This window comes from Ostrinia nubilalis, chromosome 15 (genome assembly GCF_963855985.1).
Source record: "Ostrinia nubilalis chromosome 15, ilOstNubi1.1, whole genome shotgun sequence".
NCBI classification, from domain to species: domain Eukaryota; kingdom Metazoa; phylum Arthropoda; class Insecta; order Lepidoptera; family Crambidae; genus Ostrinia; species Ostrinia nubilalis.
In genome coordinates, this window is record NC_087102.1 from 703,027 (window position 1) to 722,951 (window position 19,925).

Consider the following 19,925-nt stretch of genomic DNA (forward strand, 5'->3'; position numbering starts at 1 on the left):
ATAAAAACTATCCTATGTTCTTTCCCGGGACTCAAACTATCTCTATGCCAAATTTCATCAAAATCGGTTGCGAGGTTTAAGCGGGAAAGCGTAACAGACAGACAGACAGACAGACAGACAGACAGACAGACAGACAGACAGACAGACAGAGTTACTTTCGCATTTATAATATTAGTTGGGATAACTTGATGATTGTCATTGACCAATACAGGCAATACCTTCAAAAGGTTTTAACAAATAAGATTAGATCGTAGATTTGCTATGCAAAACATTATTTACAAAAAAGAAATTGGTTAACTATCACAATAGGTACTTGATAAATCTTAACACACATTCACATTTTACATAAAATAATACAGTAGGTACTAACTAAAACACTATTAGAGATATCAGGTAATGGGCTTTGGCTAATAAATTAAACTAAATTCCGATACTATCACAGTTTTCGTACATGTTCAAAAAGATGGTCATTGAATATAATAGGTCCCTTTCTATAATATTCTTCTGAGGATTTGTGCCATTCATAAAATGAGAAGTCAGGGAAGAAGAATTTGATTTCTCTCTCTGCTGATGTTGTTGAATCTGGAATAATAAATTTCAAATTATTAGTTTTGTAAAAGTTTAGTTATGGCTTATTCTTAGTAAAGACAGCACATCAGACAAATGTTTGTTGCAAAATAGGATATTACTACTACTTAGGGTGCCAATCTAAATAATTAAAACATTATGCACATAATAATTTAAAAAAATGTGATTCTCAGATATTTTACCTGAGCCATGAGCCACATTTCTGGTGTCGGATATTCCAAACATTCCGCGCAAACAGTATGGCTCCTGGAATTGTCCTTTGTACACACTTGTTGGACCAAGAAGTTTCCTCCACAATTCTATTGCATTGGCATGGCCTATGATGTGCAAGTCTACACAGCCACTGAAAATGTATAAAATGAATGATTAGCATTATTATTACAACTAATATTTTGAAAGAACTGCAGACTAAAAAGATACGTCTTTTCATCCCCTATTACATCACCAGCTTATTGGCAGCAATCTAATATCAAATAAAGGTTAATGTTCTCCCCAAATCCATGCTAATGGCATTACAAAATGAGTAATGGTTATCCTTTAGCACAATACCTGGTCATAAAAGTTACGAGGCGATTGTAGAAGAACTTTCCCGTGTGCTCTTTATAAAAATTGCTAGCAGCTTCTGTATTTAAGGAAACTCTTTTAGTTTTTACCACAACAAACTTATGTTTTATAACCTGTCTGATATATGAAAGTGCAACTGGATTCTTCACAGCATGTGGCTTTATGATTGCCAAAGTCAACTGTAACTTTTGCATGATAACAACTTATCGAAAACTGTATAGTTATAACATAATTTAAAGAATTTCATGAAAAATTTCGTCCTTTCATCATTTGAAAAATAATGCACCACACCAAGTCAATTTGACACTGACAGCTGTCTATTGTCAAAACGAAACCATAGACATGATAGCTGTGTGTAAGGCTAAGGACACAAATACAACAGATGGGTGGATCCGCCGATTTGATTCCGCGAGATTTATTTTACGTTTTTTGAAAAACTTTACAGGAATGCGTGCAAACTAGCTTAAACTGAAAGGTTAAGCAATGAGCTTTTTAGATCAGTGTGAGGCCCTTAGATTCAATCGTTATTTTAGAAGTAACAAGCGTCCAAATATTTTTTCACAAAATGGTAATGACGTTTTCCCAATGGTAATGATTTCATTAAAATGGTAATGATCTTATGTTAATGGTGATGACGAAATATAATTTTATAGTAATACATTAAATTAAAATAACTTGAAAACTAAAATTAAGATATAATAGGGATGTTTCCTGGGTCAAAAAGCAAGAGTTTTAATTAGTCCGTCAGTTAACTTATCAAAAAATACTCTACACGTATTTTTCACTTTTTCAAACTAATGAAAATTTAAAGAGATAAAGCGCGCCAAAGTTCATAAGAAGAGGCCCGTGACGTCAATGCTTGCATAAAAATGCCGCACGTTGTGACGTCGTGCGGAACTTTAACGCACCATAACTATGTAATTATTTGTTAGATTAACAAATAAAAATATATGTGTCCAATATTTTTTGATATTAAACATGACGGACTAAAAATTTTTTTTTAGGAAACTAGCCCAATGGGCTTCAGCTAAACACCAATTTTATCTATGTTATTTTCCTAGCTAAGCACGTACCTATTAAAGAATGGGTTGGAAATTAAAGTAAATGTATTCAATAATTTAATGAATTTATTGAATTTGGAACAATACGGACATTAGTTAAAATTTTTTTACGTTCCTAATATTATTCAGAATCAGAAAAAATATATATTTACACCAATGAGGATTTTGATTGAAAAATATGCCAAGCTACTCTTACTTAGACTTACACAATAGTCAACATACAAGAAATGATTAAAAAAACGTCTTTTCGTAAACTAATAAAAAACCTTCTCATTTAAAAACAAAGCTTAAAGAACAATGGGACAAAACGTCCCCAGAACTGTAGCACTTTAATACCTACCTTATATGATAGACCATGCTAATACCCGACCGATCTCTCTAGCTACAATCACGGCAAAGGTCCTTGACAGTGTGCTTGACTCTCTACTAGATAAATATTTAAAATCACATGATGCTCAATTCGGGTTTAAGCCTGGACTGTCGACCGAGAGCGCCATCCTTAGTCTTAAGCACACTGTCAGGTACTACACGGATCAGGGGACTCTCATTTACGCATGCTTCCTCGACCTCTCCAAGGCGTTCGATCTTGTGTCTTATGACATCCTTTGGGATAAGATGAGGAGGCAGGGCATCCCGTCAGAAGTATCACAAATATTCCATTATTGGTATGCTAACCAGATTAACAGCGTAAGATGGGCTAACGTTTTTTCTGAGGAGTATGGGTTGCAGTGCGGGGTGAGACAGGGTGGGCTGACGTCTCCCAGGCTTTTCAACCTATACGTAAATGACCTCATTGTTGCCCTTAGCAGTATGCGTATCGGATGCTGGGTAGATGGTGTTTGTATCAACAACATAAGCTACGCTGATGATATGGTACTGCTGGCGCCAACAATGGGGGCTCTCAGAAAGATGGTGGGTGTGTGTGAAGTGTATGCTAAATGCCATGGCTTATTGTATATTGTGAAGAAGAGCGAATACATGGTATTTAAGGCCGCCAGTAAATGTCCAAACGTGGTACCCGACCTCTTGCTTAATGGGGTAAAGTTAAACAGAGCCACTAAATTTAAATATCTCGGACACTACGTTACTGATGACCTTAAAGATCATGTTGATATCGAGAGGGAACGAAGGGCGCTGGCAGTAAGGTGTAATATGTTGGCTCGCAGGTTTGCCCGATGTAATGACCATGTCAAGATCACTCTGTTTAAAGCATACTGTCAGAGTCTATACACGGGAAACCTGTGGACCACGTACTCGCAGAAATCGCTTAGCGTCCTTCGGGTCCAATATAACAACGGTTTCAGGATGCTGTTGGGCTTGCCTCGCTTCAAATGTTTGCTCAGTCGCACACTGACGGCTTCTTTGCTGTCCTATGCAAGAAGACTGCCTCGTTGCTCAGTAGGATACGGGCGAGCCCCAACAGTATCCTGAAGACCGTGGCGGAGAGGTACGACTCTCCTATTATCCGACATTTCCTTCGGCTACTTCTTACCGAACGGGTTGGATAATTAGTGGTATGTTATAATAAGTAAATTACTAACATAGTTGTATAAGGCACCCATTTACTAACCATGTGGATCATTGTTATCTTTAAATGAATAAATTGAATGGAATACTATAATTTTATTATAATTATGACAGCTCAAGTGTGACATGTCTCAGAAAAGTTATATCAAAAATAAAAATTCATAAGCAACCCTGAAAAAATACATACAAAATCACTTTTGACCAACTTCAAAGGGCACGACAGCTTGACCCAGGGACAATTCGACCCCTGCTACAACTCAAACCCTGCGACAACTTGATTTTTTTCAAAACTCAACACTTTTAACTTACTTCAAATGGTTTCACGACTGCTGGACAGTGGCGGCGTAGCATGGGTTGGCACCCGGGGCATAGCACAGCACAGCACCCCCCGTCATAAGTCCTTAATGTAAGTAAGTTGGGTATACATATAGCGGGGAGGTAAGACACCCCAAAATGGTCCTCCCTTACGCCGCTGGTGGCTGGACCCTACGACTGCTTAACCCTACGACCACTCGAACCCTCCGACAACTTACACTTGTGACCCTGTGACAAGTCGAACACTGCGACACGTCAACCCCTGCGACTACTCTGATCATTTATTGTAGATACAGTTCAGGCATTGATTGATGGAGCTAAATGGTTTACAATAAGTATCATAGTTGAATATTTTGGACTTGTCGTAGGGGTCGAGTTGTCCGGGTCAAGTTTTTGTAGGGTCGACCTTCGTTTAAAGTAGGTTAAAATTAATTTAATCGAGTTATCACAGGGGTCGAGTTGTCACAGAGGTCCAGTTGACCCCGATGACAACTATGATACTTATTGTAAACCATTTAGCTCCATCAATCAATGCCTGAACAGAATCTACAATAAATGCTCAGAGTAGTCGCAGGGGTTGACGTGTCGCAGTGTTCGACTTGTCACAGGGTCACAAGTATAAGTTGTCGGTGGGTTCGAGTGGTCGTAGGGTTAAGCAGTCGTAGGGTCCAGCCACCAGCGGCGTAAGGGAGGACCATTTTGGGGTGTCTTACCTCCCCGCTATATGTATACCCAACTTACTTACATTAAGGACTTATGACGGGGGGTGCTGTGCTGTGCTATGCCCTGGGTGCCAACCCATGCTACGCCGCCACTGTCCAGCAGTCGTGAAACCATTTGAAGTAAGTCAAAAGTGTTGAGTGTTGAAAAAAATCAAGTTGTCGCAGGGTTTGAGTTGTCGCAGGGGTCGAGTTGTCACAGGAGTCGAATTGTCCCGGGGTTAAGCTGTCGTGATACCCATTGAAGTTGGTCAAAAGTGATTTTGTATGTATTTTTTCAGGGTTGCTTATGGATTTTTATTTTAGATATAACTTTTTTCTGAGACACGCATGTCACACTTGAGCTGTCATATAATAAAATTATAGTATTATAAGGTAGGTATTAAAGTGCTACAGTTCTGGGGACGTTTTGTTACATTGTTCTTTTAGGAAACCATTCATAGTCATCATTACCATATACAAAGTGTCATCACCATAAGCCTAAATGATATGGTAATGATGTTAATGGTAATGACGAAAACGATTTTATAATTATATAAAAATAATTGTCACCACTATTGGGACACCTCAATATCGCCATTTTTTTATTGTAATCACATGCTACAAAGTGCTAATTATTAGAAAAATATCGATATATTAAACTTACTAAATCGCACAAAATGGGAATGACGCGAGCCGATGACAAACTGCGAGTGTCTCTCGTTTTCGGAGTTTAAAAAGTCTCGGAGCTGCGTAAATTTTACGTGCATTCTGTTCTGTTACGAGCAACGAATTGAAGAGTGGGACGCGCGGACACAAGCAGGGATAAGTCGCGTCGCAGCCGCATTAAAGAACCTTTGATGCTGCCGCGATGGCTATGACGATTTCTCGTGACAATATTTCAATTCATGATTCCATTTTATTGGCTAATACGATTTCAATATAATTTTGTTATTTTGTCACGGTAAATATGTACATTGGAAACTTGTATGAATCGTTATTCAGAAGTTTAATTTACCAGAGGTGCGATTGTGTAAAGTTGTTCATGGATGGACAATGAATACAATTGATCATCGATCGTATATCTAAATTCGAATTGTGTAATTTTGTCCATTCCATGAAGACCGAAAAGTGACCGGTCGTATATAATCGTTTCATGGATTTGCGTTTTATTAATGAAAAACATTCGCTAAAACTCATTATTTTTTAACAAATAACAAATGAAATCCATGTTCAAATGCAGTTTTTTTTAATAAAATTTTATGATTGCACCTTAATAACATACTTTTATTCATAAAAACATTGAATTCGAATTAAAAATTTACCTCTGCAAATCATATAACCAAACGCATAGAACGAATGAAATACGAGTTCCACTACCCGCCCCCAGGTGGCATACATACTTTAAGGCTAGGCAGGCTAAGTTGAATACTACTCTACAATAGGTGGCGTTAATGGACTACGAAAAACGACGTGAAATGCTTACTTCTTTTTATTTATTTATACTTTAATGCCAAAATTTTAACCTAAGGCGAACTTAATCTCACATTTAATAAATTATACATAAATGTTTTGAGAAGTAGTATTTTAATCTATGTTCTGTGAATGACAAGTGTTATCTGTCAAGTGTCAAAAAACTTGAAAAACTTTTACGAAGTTTTTGAATTATGTTAAATTTGTTTATAAACACAAGTAAGTATAGATTATTACACTAAATTAAGGCATTCTATCAAAAATGAAAACAACCCAAGTTTCAATAACTACTCCTGTAACTTTGGTTTCTTCATATCAAATAATCAATTTCATTTTCAGTGCCAAAGGCAAGAATAATTGCCCACGCCAGATGGAGACCCAGCTAAATATTGTAGTAACAGCGCGTGGTCGTGTGATGAGGGTTCCTTGACTTGAGTTCTGGCGCAACACGTCCTGGGCACTAAACAAGATTGGGGATGGGACGTCTAAAGAGGTGCAAGCCTGGAAAACGGTAAGGCCTATTTTATTGACATTAACCAATAAACTGTTCAACATACTTACACAACATAACATTATTATGACTCTTATAATGCGAACAGCTAGGGACTGGAATTTGTTGCCTGCTGCTGTCTTTCCCGAAGACTATAATCCGGGTGTTTACAAGGCGAGAGTGAGTAGGCACTTACAGCCCAGATATGTACCATCCTAGACTGCATCCCACTTAACACTTGGTGCGATTGTGGTCAAATACCTGCCTCGTTATGCATAAAAAAACAGTGACTAAGATTTATCACAATTTTTCAGCCACATTCTAGCTAGAGCAGCTAACATGTTTTTTTTGTTTCTCATTGCAGCTCTCGTCTTGCTCTACAGCACTTGCACTTGTCCCACCATCTACCAGTGTTGGAACTCTTCCAATAATTTCCCACACCCAGGTGGAGAATACTCCAGTTACTGCTACTGCTACTCTAAAATATGTAAGTTAAATAATGGAATATGATAATGTATGTTTATATTATTATTATGTATGAACAGTATGATTTATGTTGCACAAATAATGAAGGTATTTTTAGTAGCTTTTGCCAGCGGCTCCACCCGCTTAAAATTTAGTTTGTCACAGATTGTCATAAATTATAGACTGTATGTTAATCTAGGTTACAAACAATAATACTGTTAAGTTTACACAAAATCCGTTCAGTAGTTTTGGCGTGAAAGAGTAACAAACATCCAGACATTATGACATCCAAACTTTCGCATTTATAATATTAGTAGGATAATAGATATGTGTTGTAGCTATATCCTAGCTAGCAGCTAACATGTTATTTTGTTTGTCATTGCAGCTCTCATCTTGTTCTACAGCGCCTGCACCTGTCCTACCATCTACCAGTGTTGGAACTCTTCGAAGTGTATTAATGATTATTATTTTAGTAACCATAAAAGTTTAAAACAATACATTTTATTGCATAATTATTTGTTAGAAAAAACGACAAGTACAAATGAGTAGGGAGGCTGTTGATTTTTCATGGTTATTTTATATCTTGTTGATTGTTCCAAAAAAAAACTAAGTTTTCAAGAATGCTGTGATTTAAAGTACCTATAGTATTATATTTAAAATAAAAACTTAGTTTGTAAAGAGACGAAGGCTGACCACAAAAGAAGTACTTATAGCTGTCTGTGTCTGTGTAAAGAATTTAAATAAAAAGATGTGTACCTATATTTGAACAGTTTTCTTTATTTTATTAGTCATTTATTCCTGTAAATAAGCCCACACAGGGTACTTTTACATGTCCCAACATAACTTTACCCTACCACTTTGGCAGTATTGTGGGTTAAGGCTGATTAAAACGTGTTAAGTAGGTACCTACCTAACTACTTTATTGACTTAATTTCAAGTAATTAATTGCGTAGTAGTATAGTACAAAACTTAGTGTTGATGAAAAAGAACTCTTGTGTCTCACTAAAACTTATTTCCATTAACACCAAGCACTCACCGCTTACCACACTTTATCTTTCAAAGAAATAAATTAACAATTTGCATACGAGGACGAGGATAGAATTACACCTCCTATGAGAATTTATACGATTATCATGAGTTACGAGTCACCGCAATCATTTGACATTAGCAATGGGCTCATGAAACTTAGACAATTCGAATTTTCTGTCAAAATCATATTCATCATTCACTCATCGTATAAAATTACGATCAAATCGTTATCATATCGTTATCGTTTTATGAACTCCTTACACAATTAAAATTAGCCGTTTGACACATCATAACGTACGTTATGAACTGTCAAATGAATACGATTGCCTTAGACAATCGCACCACAGATCGTTATCATATCGTTATCGTTTTATGAACTCCTTACACAATTAGAATTAGCCGTTTGACACATCATAACGTACGTTATGAACTGTCAAATGAATACGATTGCCTTAGACAATCGCACCACAGAACTACAACAGTGGGTCTAGACAAAGTGCAAATTATAATCGCAAACCAGTCGATAAGTGGTCGAAAAGCCCCTTTTTTGTATGGAGTTTTGACGGATTCGATTTTCGATTCGATCAAAAAGTGCGTTTTGTCTAGGGGGGCAGTTTTTTTTTTATCGATCGGAACATAAGTTTTTTCTGTTTCGCGGATTTACCCAGATACATGTTGCGCGCTAGTCATTATGGTATTTTTTCCAAAGGAGTTGTCCCAATTTCGGCCCGCAGGTTGTACGCCATATCAAAAATCAAGAAAAATCTACTGATTATGGGAAAAATATAAATAACTCTATCTAGCATATAATTTAGCCGTACAAAATCAAAAACTATTCATGAATTATCATTCTCAAATGGATACACAAGATGGTGGATGGCGTCAAATAAAAAAAAAGATGAACCATAGACTAAACGTCAGTCGCTATCAGATTTCAATCTGTCACTCACTTCCGTCTTGTTTGTTCTGTTTGTTTTTATTGCGTTTACGCGTTTATCTGTCTGTCTCCCGAGTTCTTTTTATCAACATTTCTCTGTGACCTGGCTTTCGTTCTTGGATTGCTATCTGCCTCATCTGATGACCATGGCATGTGTTGTATGGACTTGAGACACATCGTGCGATTTGACTGTTGTTTTGATAAACATCCTCCTAGGATCCGATTGGTATGTAAACAGTTTTTAACTTAACATGTTTCTTAATTAATTTATTAATAACTAATCGTTAATTATTACTTTCTTACTGTATTAAAATCAATGATATTTGTGTTCTTTTCATGTTCTTCTGTTAAATAAATGAAGATTCCCGATACTATCAGTGTAGTGAAATGGGCCCTGAAATCATTTCTATTATTCAAAATGCCATATGCCAAAAGGTGAGCAAAAACTATATTTTTCGTGCTATAGTTTCATATAATCATATTTTTAACTGTATTATTATAACTATTTATTCTTTTATAAGGTCCGGAGACGTACTCATAACCTAACAGACTATGCCAGACAGTTTAATGAAGAAAATATTTCACCACAAGTATATTTAAGTATGCATTATTAGTACTAAATAATGATAATGCATATTTTTTTAATTAATTCAGGTTGTATTAATTGGGTATTATGTAAAACATCTATTTATTGTAATGTTAATTCTGTCATTATCTTTTAGGCACCCGAAGATGGCTTAGTGTGCTATGAGTGTTGAGTAAGAGTTACATGATCTGAGATCTCTTCCGCAGCAAGAAGTTGAAGCTTACAGGAAAGCGAGAACCCTCGACAATTAATACTTGTGTATGGTGCTTAGGCTCTCTTGTTGAGACCAGAAGGCATTCTTTGCCCGAGGGACCGGAACAGGATGAAATAATTGCAAGATTTTTCCTAGAGGTAATGTTCCTTTTAAGTTATTGTTATTTTTATAAGTACCTACATATTAATATTTTTATAAATAAATAATTAAATAAGTATTAAGTTTGTATCCTCAATTATACATTTTACTCTTTTTAGATTCCATGTGGCTGGTGGCCATGTATGTTATGCGTGCTGGGTTTCAGCATGTAAAAATGTGCAAAGAGCCCGGAACTCCTCTCTGAAGGCAAACTCGTGCCATAACTACTGGGCCAGCAAGAATTAGCAACCAGGCCCTGTGTTAGTAAGGGTTGTGTATAAAGCCTCGTCATCATTCTGGAAGAAAAATATGTACTCGTACAATCACCATTGTTTGGTACTTGGGTTGGGCTCGGCTAGTGTCCTGCTATTGCTGCACCGGCCTCATTCTTGGATAATATTTTAATAAGGGAAGATGATGATTGAATAAAAACTAATGAAAATAATATAAAGCTGTTTTATTTACTAATACACCTATACATCTCTATGTGAATAACAGGTTAGTTTGATCATTGTGGGTAAAGTAGCCTGCCAGTAGGTCAGTAATGTTATCCCAAGATTTCATTCTGAATAATTAGCATTAGTTTTTCAACACAAAGAAAACGTAAAACAGATTACTTCTTATCATCCCCTAAATGTTTAAAAAAATGAGATTAACACAAAATCCGGTAATAACCTATTTGACTATAGCACTGTAATAGGTTATCAAAGCAATGGATATTGGTCGACATATTAGTTTTATTGAATTGTTCTTTTGTCGATTGATTATTTTATGGCACTTTGTGGAATACATAATAATTATTCATTAGTTGTTTATTTATTTTTCTTCACATCAAGATACGACTTAATGTCAAAACTGACAGATGTCATCAAAATAACATTCGGCCACCATGATGGTTTTTGTGGTTGAGTATTGCTATTTTCTTAATAATCTTTTGTTTTGGACGAATAAACGAAGCCATTTTAAAGAAATTGAATAATAGGAAACTGTTGTATAGCCTGACCAGGAACATAAAAACCCTGGCATAGAGGCGCGTCAGTTGCATTTGATAGTGCAACACTGGGTACAGTCGTACCTGTATTAAATTAATAGGCTAACTTTATGTATCAGGATTCAGGATTATGGGCTAATTTAATATTTTCATAAATTAACAAAAAAATATTATATTATAGGTAAACTGGTTTAAATAAATTAAATGAAACCATCAATCGAGCAAGTAGGATTTTATTATTATTCATCAATAATCAAATTCTGAACTTGAATATTCAACTACAATGTCTGCTCATGAACGCTTCAAACTCGGTACTTCTTTCCCAATTCCATAAAATTCAACACTTACAAAGTGACAAAAATCTTTAAAATAGGTAGTTGAAACAAACCACAGCTAATTTTCATAGTTGACTGTACTATACGATAAACATGTCAGTCAATTTGACAACCTTTGTCGGAAACATTATTCAATGAAAATATTGTCCGAACCCTTAGTATTTCTCTTCGACAAATACTTTAACACATTGTAAACCACTTTTCTTTCACGACTATAAAAAGATTTTAGCAATTTAATTCACAAAATCAATTGCGCACATTTAAAATAAAGTTTGTTTACACTTTGACAACAATAGACTGACATGCAAGGTGACATGTCAATGAAGTTTTCAGTTACTGTTGCCATTAAAAGAAATTAGTACCATTAATTTTCCGCAACATGGCGAGGGTTTTTATGTTCCTGGTCAGGCTATAGATTTAAAAGCCCTTCTTTTTGGTAGGTGTACATGTTGTTGGCCTAGGCTCCATACATTTTGGGACAACTCCTTTCCAGTGTTCCAAGCAGTAATTGACTGACTTGTTGATTTAAAAAAAAAAAAACAATTGTTTGTGTTGTTTGAGGTTGTGGCTGTAGTATTTTCAAAAATCTAGATTATTTTTGTATTGTGCGTGCAATAACATCCCACAAAATGCCTGAAATTGAAAAAAGAAAAGCTGAAGATTTTTCCTTAGTGCCATCGAAAAGAACTAGGCATGAGATTTCAGTGGTCGGCACTAGAGAAAAAGCAGTAGTGACTTCTGCTGTAAGTATTTACTATTGTTTGTGATAATCATTAATAATTAAGGTTTTACAGGTATATTACATAACTAGAATTTTCAGGTTCCACGCACTTCAAGTTTATATGCGCCCATTATGTTACTAGAAGGACATCAAGGCGAAATCTTCACTGCTAAGTTCCACCCAGAAGGGAAGCATTTAGCTTCAGCTGGTTTCGATAGGCAAATTTGTAAGTACAATGCAAACAAATCATTCTTTGAACTAAATGTTTTACAGTTAAACGGTTATAACAAGACAATATGTAAACATTTCAGTTGTATGGAATGTTTATGGGCAATGTGAAAATGTGATGGTGATGAAGGGACACACGGGTGCCGTCATGGAGCTGTGCTTCTCTCCAGACGGCTCCCACTTGTACACCTGTGCCACGGACAACACGGTCGCCGTGTGGGACGTGCCCACCGGGGTCCGTATCAAGAAACTCAAGGGACATGCTAATTTTGTCAACTCTGTATCAGGTAATTTGGTGTTTATTTATTTATTAACCGCTTGAGTCCCAGACGGCATTAATTAATGTCATAACAATTGATTATCTATTGTATCTAGATTCGCGGAGCTTGAAGGATTAATCTCTAGTTATTACTGCATTAATTTTTATGAATAAAATCAAATCAAATCAAATCAAAAATATTTATTCAGTTTAGACCACAAGTGGCACTTATGAACGTCAATAGAAAATAATAAAAAAAGAAAAGGTAGCCCTTATGGGGCACTTTACATGTCTCCTTATCTTTTGGGCCCTACCAGCGCTTCGAGACAAACATATGGCAAGTGCTGAGAAGAAACGCCGGAACAAACTCAGTGGTTGTCAAATGGTTCCCTTCTCTAAAATGGATGGATTTAGTTAGATGATGAGTTATTATTACCACAAAAGATTCTTTTAGGGAATCATGAATGACTGGGAATTTTCTAATTTACAGGTGCAAGAAGGGGCCCAGAACTATTAGTATCGGCTTCTGATGATAACACCATAAAGCTGTGGGATGCCCGGAAGCGGAACCCTATAGCCTCCTTTGACAATGGCTACCCTGTCACATCAGTTTTGTTCAATGACACAGCAGAAAAGATCATTTCTGGTGGAGTTGATAACATCATCAAGGTCTGGGATATTAGAACAAATCAGATTTCTTACAAAATTAAAGGACACACAGATACTATCACAGGTAAATCACAGGTTTAGATTATTTTACCTTGTATGAATAGTCAATAATAAATTCTGTATAAGTTATTTATATGGTTTGTAAATCATTCCAGGCATGGCTCTGTCATATGACGGATCCTACCTACTTTCCAACTCTATGGATAGCACACTGAGAATATGGGATGTGAGGCCTTTTGCGCCTTCAGAACGCTGCGTCAAGCTAATGTCGGGACACCAGCACAACTTCGAAAAGAATCTACTGCGGTGTTCCTGGTCACATGATGGCTCTAAGGTATCCTGAGTCTGATTCTCTGAGTTAAATTGACTTGATTTTTGGTGATGATGATTTTTTGATTGAGTTTAAATTGATTGCATTTGCCTGTTCTATTACCAATGTCTGTAAAACTAATTAAAATTGGTGATTTTCTAGGTGGCAGCAGGGTCCTCTGATCGATTCTTATACGTCTGGGACACAACATCTCGGCGAGTTTTGTACAAGCTACCTGGCCATAATGGATCTGTCAATGATGTGGACTTTCACCGTACAGAGCCCATTGTGATGTCTGCTTCCAGTGACAAGCAGATATATCTGGGAGAGATAGACCATTAATTTAGGCTGTGTAACTAGTGTTTATTTATGAGGAAAAGTGCTTATACAAAACTCATTTTATAAGATGGACAATTTCAAGTGAGAATGTGAAAGACTATGATAATAAAAGAAATGGTTTGTGCATTGTAATTCTAATTAACAAAACATTTTACAATAAATATTACATGACTATTAATTATTTTTAATTATCAAGTCAAGTTGAACTCTAGCCACCTTTACAATAATTTGGCACTGAAGACATACTGTGACTGAAGTGTTAACAGTTTAAAACTAAATAGGTATACATAATAAAAAATAAAAAAAGTATACATAATTAAAATCATCTAGAGCAATAATTAAAAACAGAGTGAACGAGGTGGAGGCATTTCTGGGATAAAACCTAATTTGAAATCATCAGCTTTGAATGGTTCAATGTCTTCTGGTGATAAAATATCAATATCACTGTATACACTACTTTCGTCCGCCTGGACTTGAAATACATTCTGTGCTGGTTTGCCAAATGAAGCCGGTTGCTGTTGACTGTTGAATGGATCACTTGACTTGCCAAATGCAGATTGAGAGGCTGCACTAAATATACTCGCAGCATTAGTAGAGGGTTGAGCTTGATTCATGTTGAACGCAGACTGGCTGGCTTGAGCAAAAATAGATTTCGCTGGATCAGCATTTGAAGGCGCGAACACATTACTGGGTGAACTTGGGCCAAAAACATTCTGGCTTGCTTGTGCAAAAATTGACTTCGCACTCTCTGCAGTTGGTGATCCAAAAACATTAGGGTTCTGGTCAAATGCAGAATTCTGACCAAACCCTGTGTTTGTGTTTTGACCAAAAACTGATGGTTTTGTGTTTGGTGAAGTTTGTCCGAAAACTGATTGGTTAACAGAATTCTGGGAAAATATTGAGGGACTGGAGTTTGTTGTGTTTTGCCCAAACACAGAGGTACCCTGCACAGCACTTCGAAATATAGATGTTGCTGCAGAGTTTGTTTCGAATCCACTACTTTGGCCACCTGCAAATGGAGAAGCCACAGTTTCTCCCCTGTACAGACTTCTTAGTACTTTTACTATTGCTTGATTTGGAAGCACTAACTGTTCATATTTGCGTCGTGATTCTACAAACTGGTTATTCATGTATGATACCTGTAATAGAAAAAGCATAGAATTGAAAGATAGTAGTATCAGAAGGTATTTATTAGAAGTTTTACTACATGTAATACTTACAGCCTGGTCCAAATTATTGTTAGCTTTGGCCTCATAAATAAACAGTCTAGCTTCCTCCGGCGAGAGATCTGGGATTCCTGGGAAGTTGGGTTTCTCCTTGAATGGAGAGTAGCATGATAGGATCCATTGACCCCCGTTCAGAACGGATTTGACATCGGTTTCTACTTGGTTGATTAAAAGTTCATCTGTCACGCCGGTTTGCACGGGCTGGCTGACTGGTTGGGCTGCAAATTTGAATTTTAGAAACCACTAAAATAAATATTTATGTAGTAATTCGCTAGGTACTGAGATCTGACGCTTACCATGATAAGAATATTTAGAACCGTAAATATGGTCGAATCTACAGCTCTGCCCATAACGACAGTTGCCTTGTTGAAAAAATTTACAAACAACCATTCTGTTTACATGAGATACTTATTTTCTGCAGGGGAAAACACACTGGAATAGAAGAAATGGAAAAACTGCAAAAAGCTGTTTTGTTATGACATATGACTGACAGTGACAGTTGACATATGAAAAAAAACTGATTAAGAATAACGGCTTTGGACAAAGAAAATTAGCTCACTGCGGTTGCACTATTGCATGTTGATGTAACAGCATTAATCGATTGGGAAATCGATCGGACCATCGGACCCCAATTAGTTAAAGATAGCGGTTGAATTTGGAATAGTACCTTAAATGACCGTTACCTCCTTGCTTGCCTCAATGAGCCAGCCAGGAGTGCAAGAGCAGAACCGGAGGAGGAGGGGAGTTTACGCTGACTCCACGTAAACTCCGCTCCACCGGTTCTGAAGATCGTAATGCGCTCCGTCTAGGCGTCTGGTATGATGCGCCGCATTATAAATATAATCTACCAGACGCCTAGCAGCCTAGCAGATATCCCATAGTCTGTCTGTTGTTAGTTGTTACCGGAAATATAACCGACTATTGCTCGATTTGTTTCTCGATTGATTATGAATGAACATGTTACTATGTTACATCACTAAACTGTAAACATTTTTCACAACATTTTTTTAGGTTATGTCGTAGTTTTGAATTTATTTATTTTTCTTCACTTTCTATTTTTAGTTTTAGTGAAATAACAATAACGCGTTGATAATATACTTATCTTTGTTTAAATGTGTATGTATCGTACTGAAGTTGAACAAGAACATTTAGGCATATAAGCTCAATAAGTAAGCACCGAGCAGCGATGATAACAATTTTGTTATTCAATCAAATGATTGTGTGAAAAATCAGATAGGTATCAATCTGTTTTGTGGTATATGCCTGCATTTACAATGAAATTGAGTCATTGAAAATGTTAAAATAAGCATGCTCTAAGCAGTTTAGTGGCGCCAAATGATTTACATTTTAAACATGTGTTATTAGAATTACCTACATTACTTTTGTTTCGGGCAAGTTAATGATATACACACTTATGTATTTACTTATATTTTTTCCAGGATGTCATTGGAAACTGCAAAACCTATTAGTAAACTACAGATTTATGCTGTACAGATTTTATTTGCAGTCTCTATCTCTGTAGGTGAGTAAAATATTCGTAACAAAATATATTGAACTAAGAGTATTTCTCAGCCATAGGATGTCCACTGTTGAACATAGGCCTCCCCCAATGATTTCCACAATGGCCTGCATCCAACGTCCGAGAGTATTAAAAACAAGCACAAATAAGCTAATGACATGAATTACTGTCAGAGTATCTAAAGGACTCAATAGTTAAAACCAAGACCAACCATGGTCTTAAATTACTTGCTAGCTAGAATTTATTTTTAAAACTATATCTTTTTAAAATAAAGTGATAATTTCATATCATCAGATTCAGACCGTTGTACCCCATACAACAGACTCAGTATACCTATCCTCAAGTGTCCTGCTTCACATTTTATTTTGTTGACAAAGATTCTACTTGGTAGAACCTACATCTATAAAACACAAGAAATGAAAGAGTAACTATGGTTTTAGACATTTATTTTTCACTTAGCAATTTAAAACCCTTACCACATTGTTTTGATGAGTTAAAGTTTTTACTTGACTCCTTTAAAAGTTACGCAATACCAAGACTCTTATCATAAGATAAATCTCAAGTAGCTATGGACTAAAATGTAATGTAAAATTTTAGAAGAACATTGTTCTCTACATTTTGAAAGCTTTGCAAAACCCAAGTATCATAATTTGTAGTGCCACATTCCTTATCAGTATGATGTCAGATTGCTATGACTAAAACGATTTTATTTATCATTCAATGCTATTAGCTCCCCACTCTTTAGGAAGCTTGATATTAATTAACTTGGGAAGTACCTATTATACTACAGGCAAACTATAATAATTATAGTTTGCCTGTAGTAGCAGAAGCACTTGTACCTAGCCTATTTCCAACAATTTTACTTACTTTTACTTTTTACCATAGCTTTTTACAAATATCAACTTTGTGGTATACACTCATAATTTGGTGCAGCAATAGTACTCTTTCAAGCAAAAACCACTGTATAGATTTTCATTAGATTTAGTAGACATTTGAAAATCTAGGGAAAACCGTTGTTACCCCCGCGATGTTTTAAAGGGGGACATGACATGCGCGTAGGGCTGCCAGGTGTCCAAAAGCCGGACATTTTTGGCTTTTTACGGACTTGTCCGGCCAAATATTCTCTTGTCCGGCTTTTGTTAGGCTTTTTATGTGGCTGCCGCGCCAGCTGAAACTCGAGCCATAGAATAATATCTATACTTATAATAAATCTGTAGAGAGGTCATTTCTGTACATGAAATATATTTTCAAAATAACTATCAGGGGGTGATTAGTGATCGATACTGATGCCAAAAATGCAATCAGTAAAATTTTTGTCTGTCTGTCTGTCTGTCTGTCTGTCTGTCTGTCTGTATGTTCCTTATAGAAACAAAAACTACTCGACCGATTTTAACGAAACTTGGTACAATTATTCTTCATACTCCTGGGCAGGTTATAGGATACTTAGGAATTCCCACGGGAACGGGCATTAGCGGGAAAATCCTTTTGTATGAAAAATCTAAACCGCAAGCGTCTAGCTTGAAATTTGGCAAGCAGGTACCTTAGTAAACTTAAAGCTTAGTTATAACAGGATATTGCAAAATTCCTACGGGAACGGGAATTAGCGAGAAAAAACATTTGTATGAAAAAATCTAAGCCACGTAAGATAGATGCTTGAAATTTGGCATGCAGGTACCTTAGTAAATTTAAAGCTTATTTACAACAGGATATTGCAAAATTCTCACGGGAACGGGAGTTAGCGGGAAAAAACATTTGTATGAAAAAATCTAAACCGCGTAAGTTAGACGCTTAAAATTTGGCATGCAGGTACCTTAGTAAACTTAAAGCTTAGTTACAACAGGATATTGCAAAATTCCCACGGGAACTGGAATTAGCGGGAAATTCCTTTTGTATGACTGACTTACTGACATACCCACGCACAGCCTAAACGGCTAAACGTAGGCACTTGAAATTTATAAGGGACGTAGCTTAGGTACCGTAGAGGTGCACTAAGAAAGGAATTCCCGAAATTCCCACAGGAACAGGAATTACCGGGAAAATCCTTTTGTATGAAAAATCTAAACCGCTTAAGTTAGACGCTTGAGGCATGCAGGTCCCTTAGTAAACTTAAAGCTTAGTTACAACAGGATATTGCGAAATTCCAACGGGAACGGGAGTTAGCGGGAAAAAACATTTGTATGAAAAACCTAAACCGCGTAAGATAGATGAAGGGGGTAAAACGGGATCCACGCGTACGAAGTCGCGGGCGGCCGCTAGTCTAAAATAAAAACAAAAAATGTATTTATTGCCTTCGAACCATTAGACAGGTACAGGTAGTTAGACTTACAACTATAATAATATGAAGTACACCGAAGGCAATTGGACCTGGTTCAGTCTACGTTGTAAGGAGAGATCCTTGCAACACTGGTTTTCAGCCATGCTCTAGGATGTTGAGCGAGAATAAAGTTATGAGGGCTTAAGAAATATATAGCAAACATACGCGTACCAGGGTCCAGGTTATTGGGCTACTGATTCGAAGATGAAGATGATAGTTGGTACATAAGTAGGTCCTAGAATAGGACATTTCAAATATCAACAGCACATTTATTTCAAACTTACATGCACATAGAACAGTGTACATAAGGCGGGCTTAATGCCTTTCGGCATTTTCCTCCAGTCAACCTTAGGGCCAAACAGAATAAAGTAGGCACCTCAAGATAAACACTGACTTTAGAGTTGCAATAGAAGCTATTTTCCGACAAAAAATGGTTCAATTTGTAGGTAAAATTTGTCTCGATCTCTGTGGTTGTTGTTTTCATTCTACATAAGTAGAGTAGGTACAAACATTTCTGAGAACATAATAATTTGGCGGTTACTTATTTTATCGCTTGTGCGAACTGTGGCTATTACCACAATAAAACGGCTGATGTGTATCTGGTCGCGCATGTTATTTCCGCTATTTATTCATTTCATAGAACTATAGAAAAGGTACCTTCACATTCTATCATTGCCATTGGAGCCCCGCATATTGCGTCTGCGGTCTGCCTAACGTGAAGTGGCAAGATTGCCTCAATACCTTTAAAACATAAATATTACAACTCCAATAATATTAAAATGCAAGCCAATACGTGCCAAATACTGTGTAGGTGGGTTGTACCGTTCAACCGTTGTACCCTACCCATAGATTGGTACATAATTAAAACTACCTAAATATAACATGCTACCGTGTTTATTTCTTTAGCTTGAAGAGCCGTCCTCTACAAT

General features: G+C 36.5%; 3 protein-coding genes and 1 long non-coding RNA gene across 8 annotated transcripts in view; 3 read left to right on the top strand and 1 right to left on the bottom strand.

The window, feature by feature from the left end:
* The window catches only part of LOC135078670 (stimulator of interferon genes protein), a 162,195-nt gene that overhangs the window by 134,566 nt on the left and 7,704 nt on the right, over positions 1-19,925 (top strand). For 2 of the 4 annotated variants that reach the window (XM_063973209.1, XM_063973212.1), the window contains exons 1-2: positions 16,146-16,400; positions 16,603-16,685. In XM_063973209.1, coding sequence (XP_063829279.1) covers positions 16,604-16,685 — 82 coding nt within the window. In that variant the 5' untranslated portion in view covers positions 16,146-16,400; position 16,603. Of the gene's footprint in view, positions 1-16,145; positions 16,401-16,602; positions 16,686-19,925 lie in introns of those variants that run through there. The other 2 variants (XM_063973210.1, XM_063973211.1) reach the window with 2 other exon arrangements.
* Positions 5,774-7,942, top strand: LOC135078412 (uncharacterized). Of its 2 annotated transcripts, XR_010258596.1 has the most exons (4): positions 5,774-6,445; positions 6,566-6,737; positions 7,081-7,203; positions 7,567-7,942. It is a non-coding gene; the product is annotated as an uncharacterized LOC135078412 (long non-coding RNA). The 2 variants fall into 2 exon arrangements; XR_010258595.1 differs by having other exon boundaries at positions 5,774-6,737.
* On the top strand, positions 11,947-14,115 carry LOC135078637 (U5 small nuclear ribonucleoprotein 40 kDa protein). Its single transcript, XM_063973165.1, has 6 exons — positions 11,947-12,154; positions 12,232-12,358; positions 12,444-12,647; positions 13,110-13,352; positions 13,444-13,622; positions 13,761-14,115. Exons 1-6 carry the CDS (start codon positions 12,041-12,043, stop codon positions 13,938-13,940), a joined length of 1,047 nt encoding a protein of 348 aa, XP_063829235.1. The 5' UTR covers positions 11,947-12,040; the 3' UTR covers positions 13,941-14,115.
* On the bottom strand, positions 14,041-15,656 carry LOC135078636 (uncharacterized). The gene is made up of 3 exons (XM_063973164.1): positions 15,460-15,656; positions 15,158-15,381; positions 14,041-15,076 (listed from the first exon to the last, which is right to left on the bottom strand). Exons 1-3 carry the CDS (start codon positions 15,551-15,553, stop codon positions 14,276-14,278), a joined length of 1,119 nt encoding a protein of 372 aa, XP_063829234.1. The 5' UTR covers positions 15,554-15,656; the 3' UTR covers positions 14,041-14,275.

Bases quoted from the DNA above. Each gene is read 5' to 3' on its own strand.
- LOC135078637 (XM_063973165.1), top strand. From the start codon at position 12,041: ATGCCTGAAATTGAAAAAAGAAAAGCTGAAGATTTTTCCTTAGTGCCA. The intron at 12,155-12,231 runs GTAAGTATTTAC...TAGAATTTTCAG, and splicing joins AAGCAGTAGTGACTTCTGCT to GTTCCACGCACTTCAAGTTT. The intron at 13,353-13,443 runs GTAAATCACAGG...AAATCATTCCAG, and splicing joins ACACACAGATACTATCACAG to GCATGGCTCTGTCATATGAC.
- LOC135078636 (XM_063973164.1), bottom strand. From the start codon at position 15,553: ATGGTTGTTTGTAAATTTTTTCAACAAGGCAACTGTCGTTATGGGCAG. The intron at 15,382-15,459 runs GTAAGCGTCAGA...TCAAATTTGCAG, and splicing joins TTCTAAATATTCTTATCATG to CCCAACCAGTCAGCCAGCCC. The intron at 15,077-15,157 runs GTAAGTATTACA...TTTCTATTACAG, and splicing joins ACAATAATTTGGACCAGGCT to GTATCATACATGAATAACCA.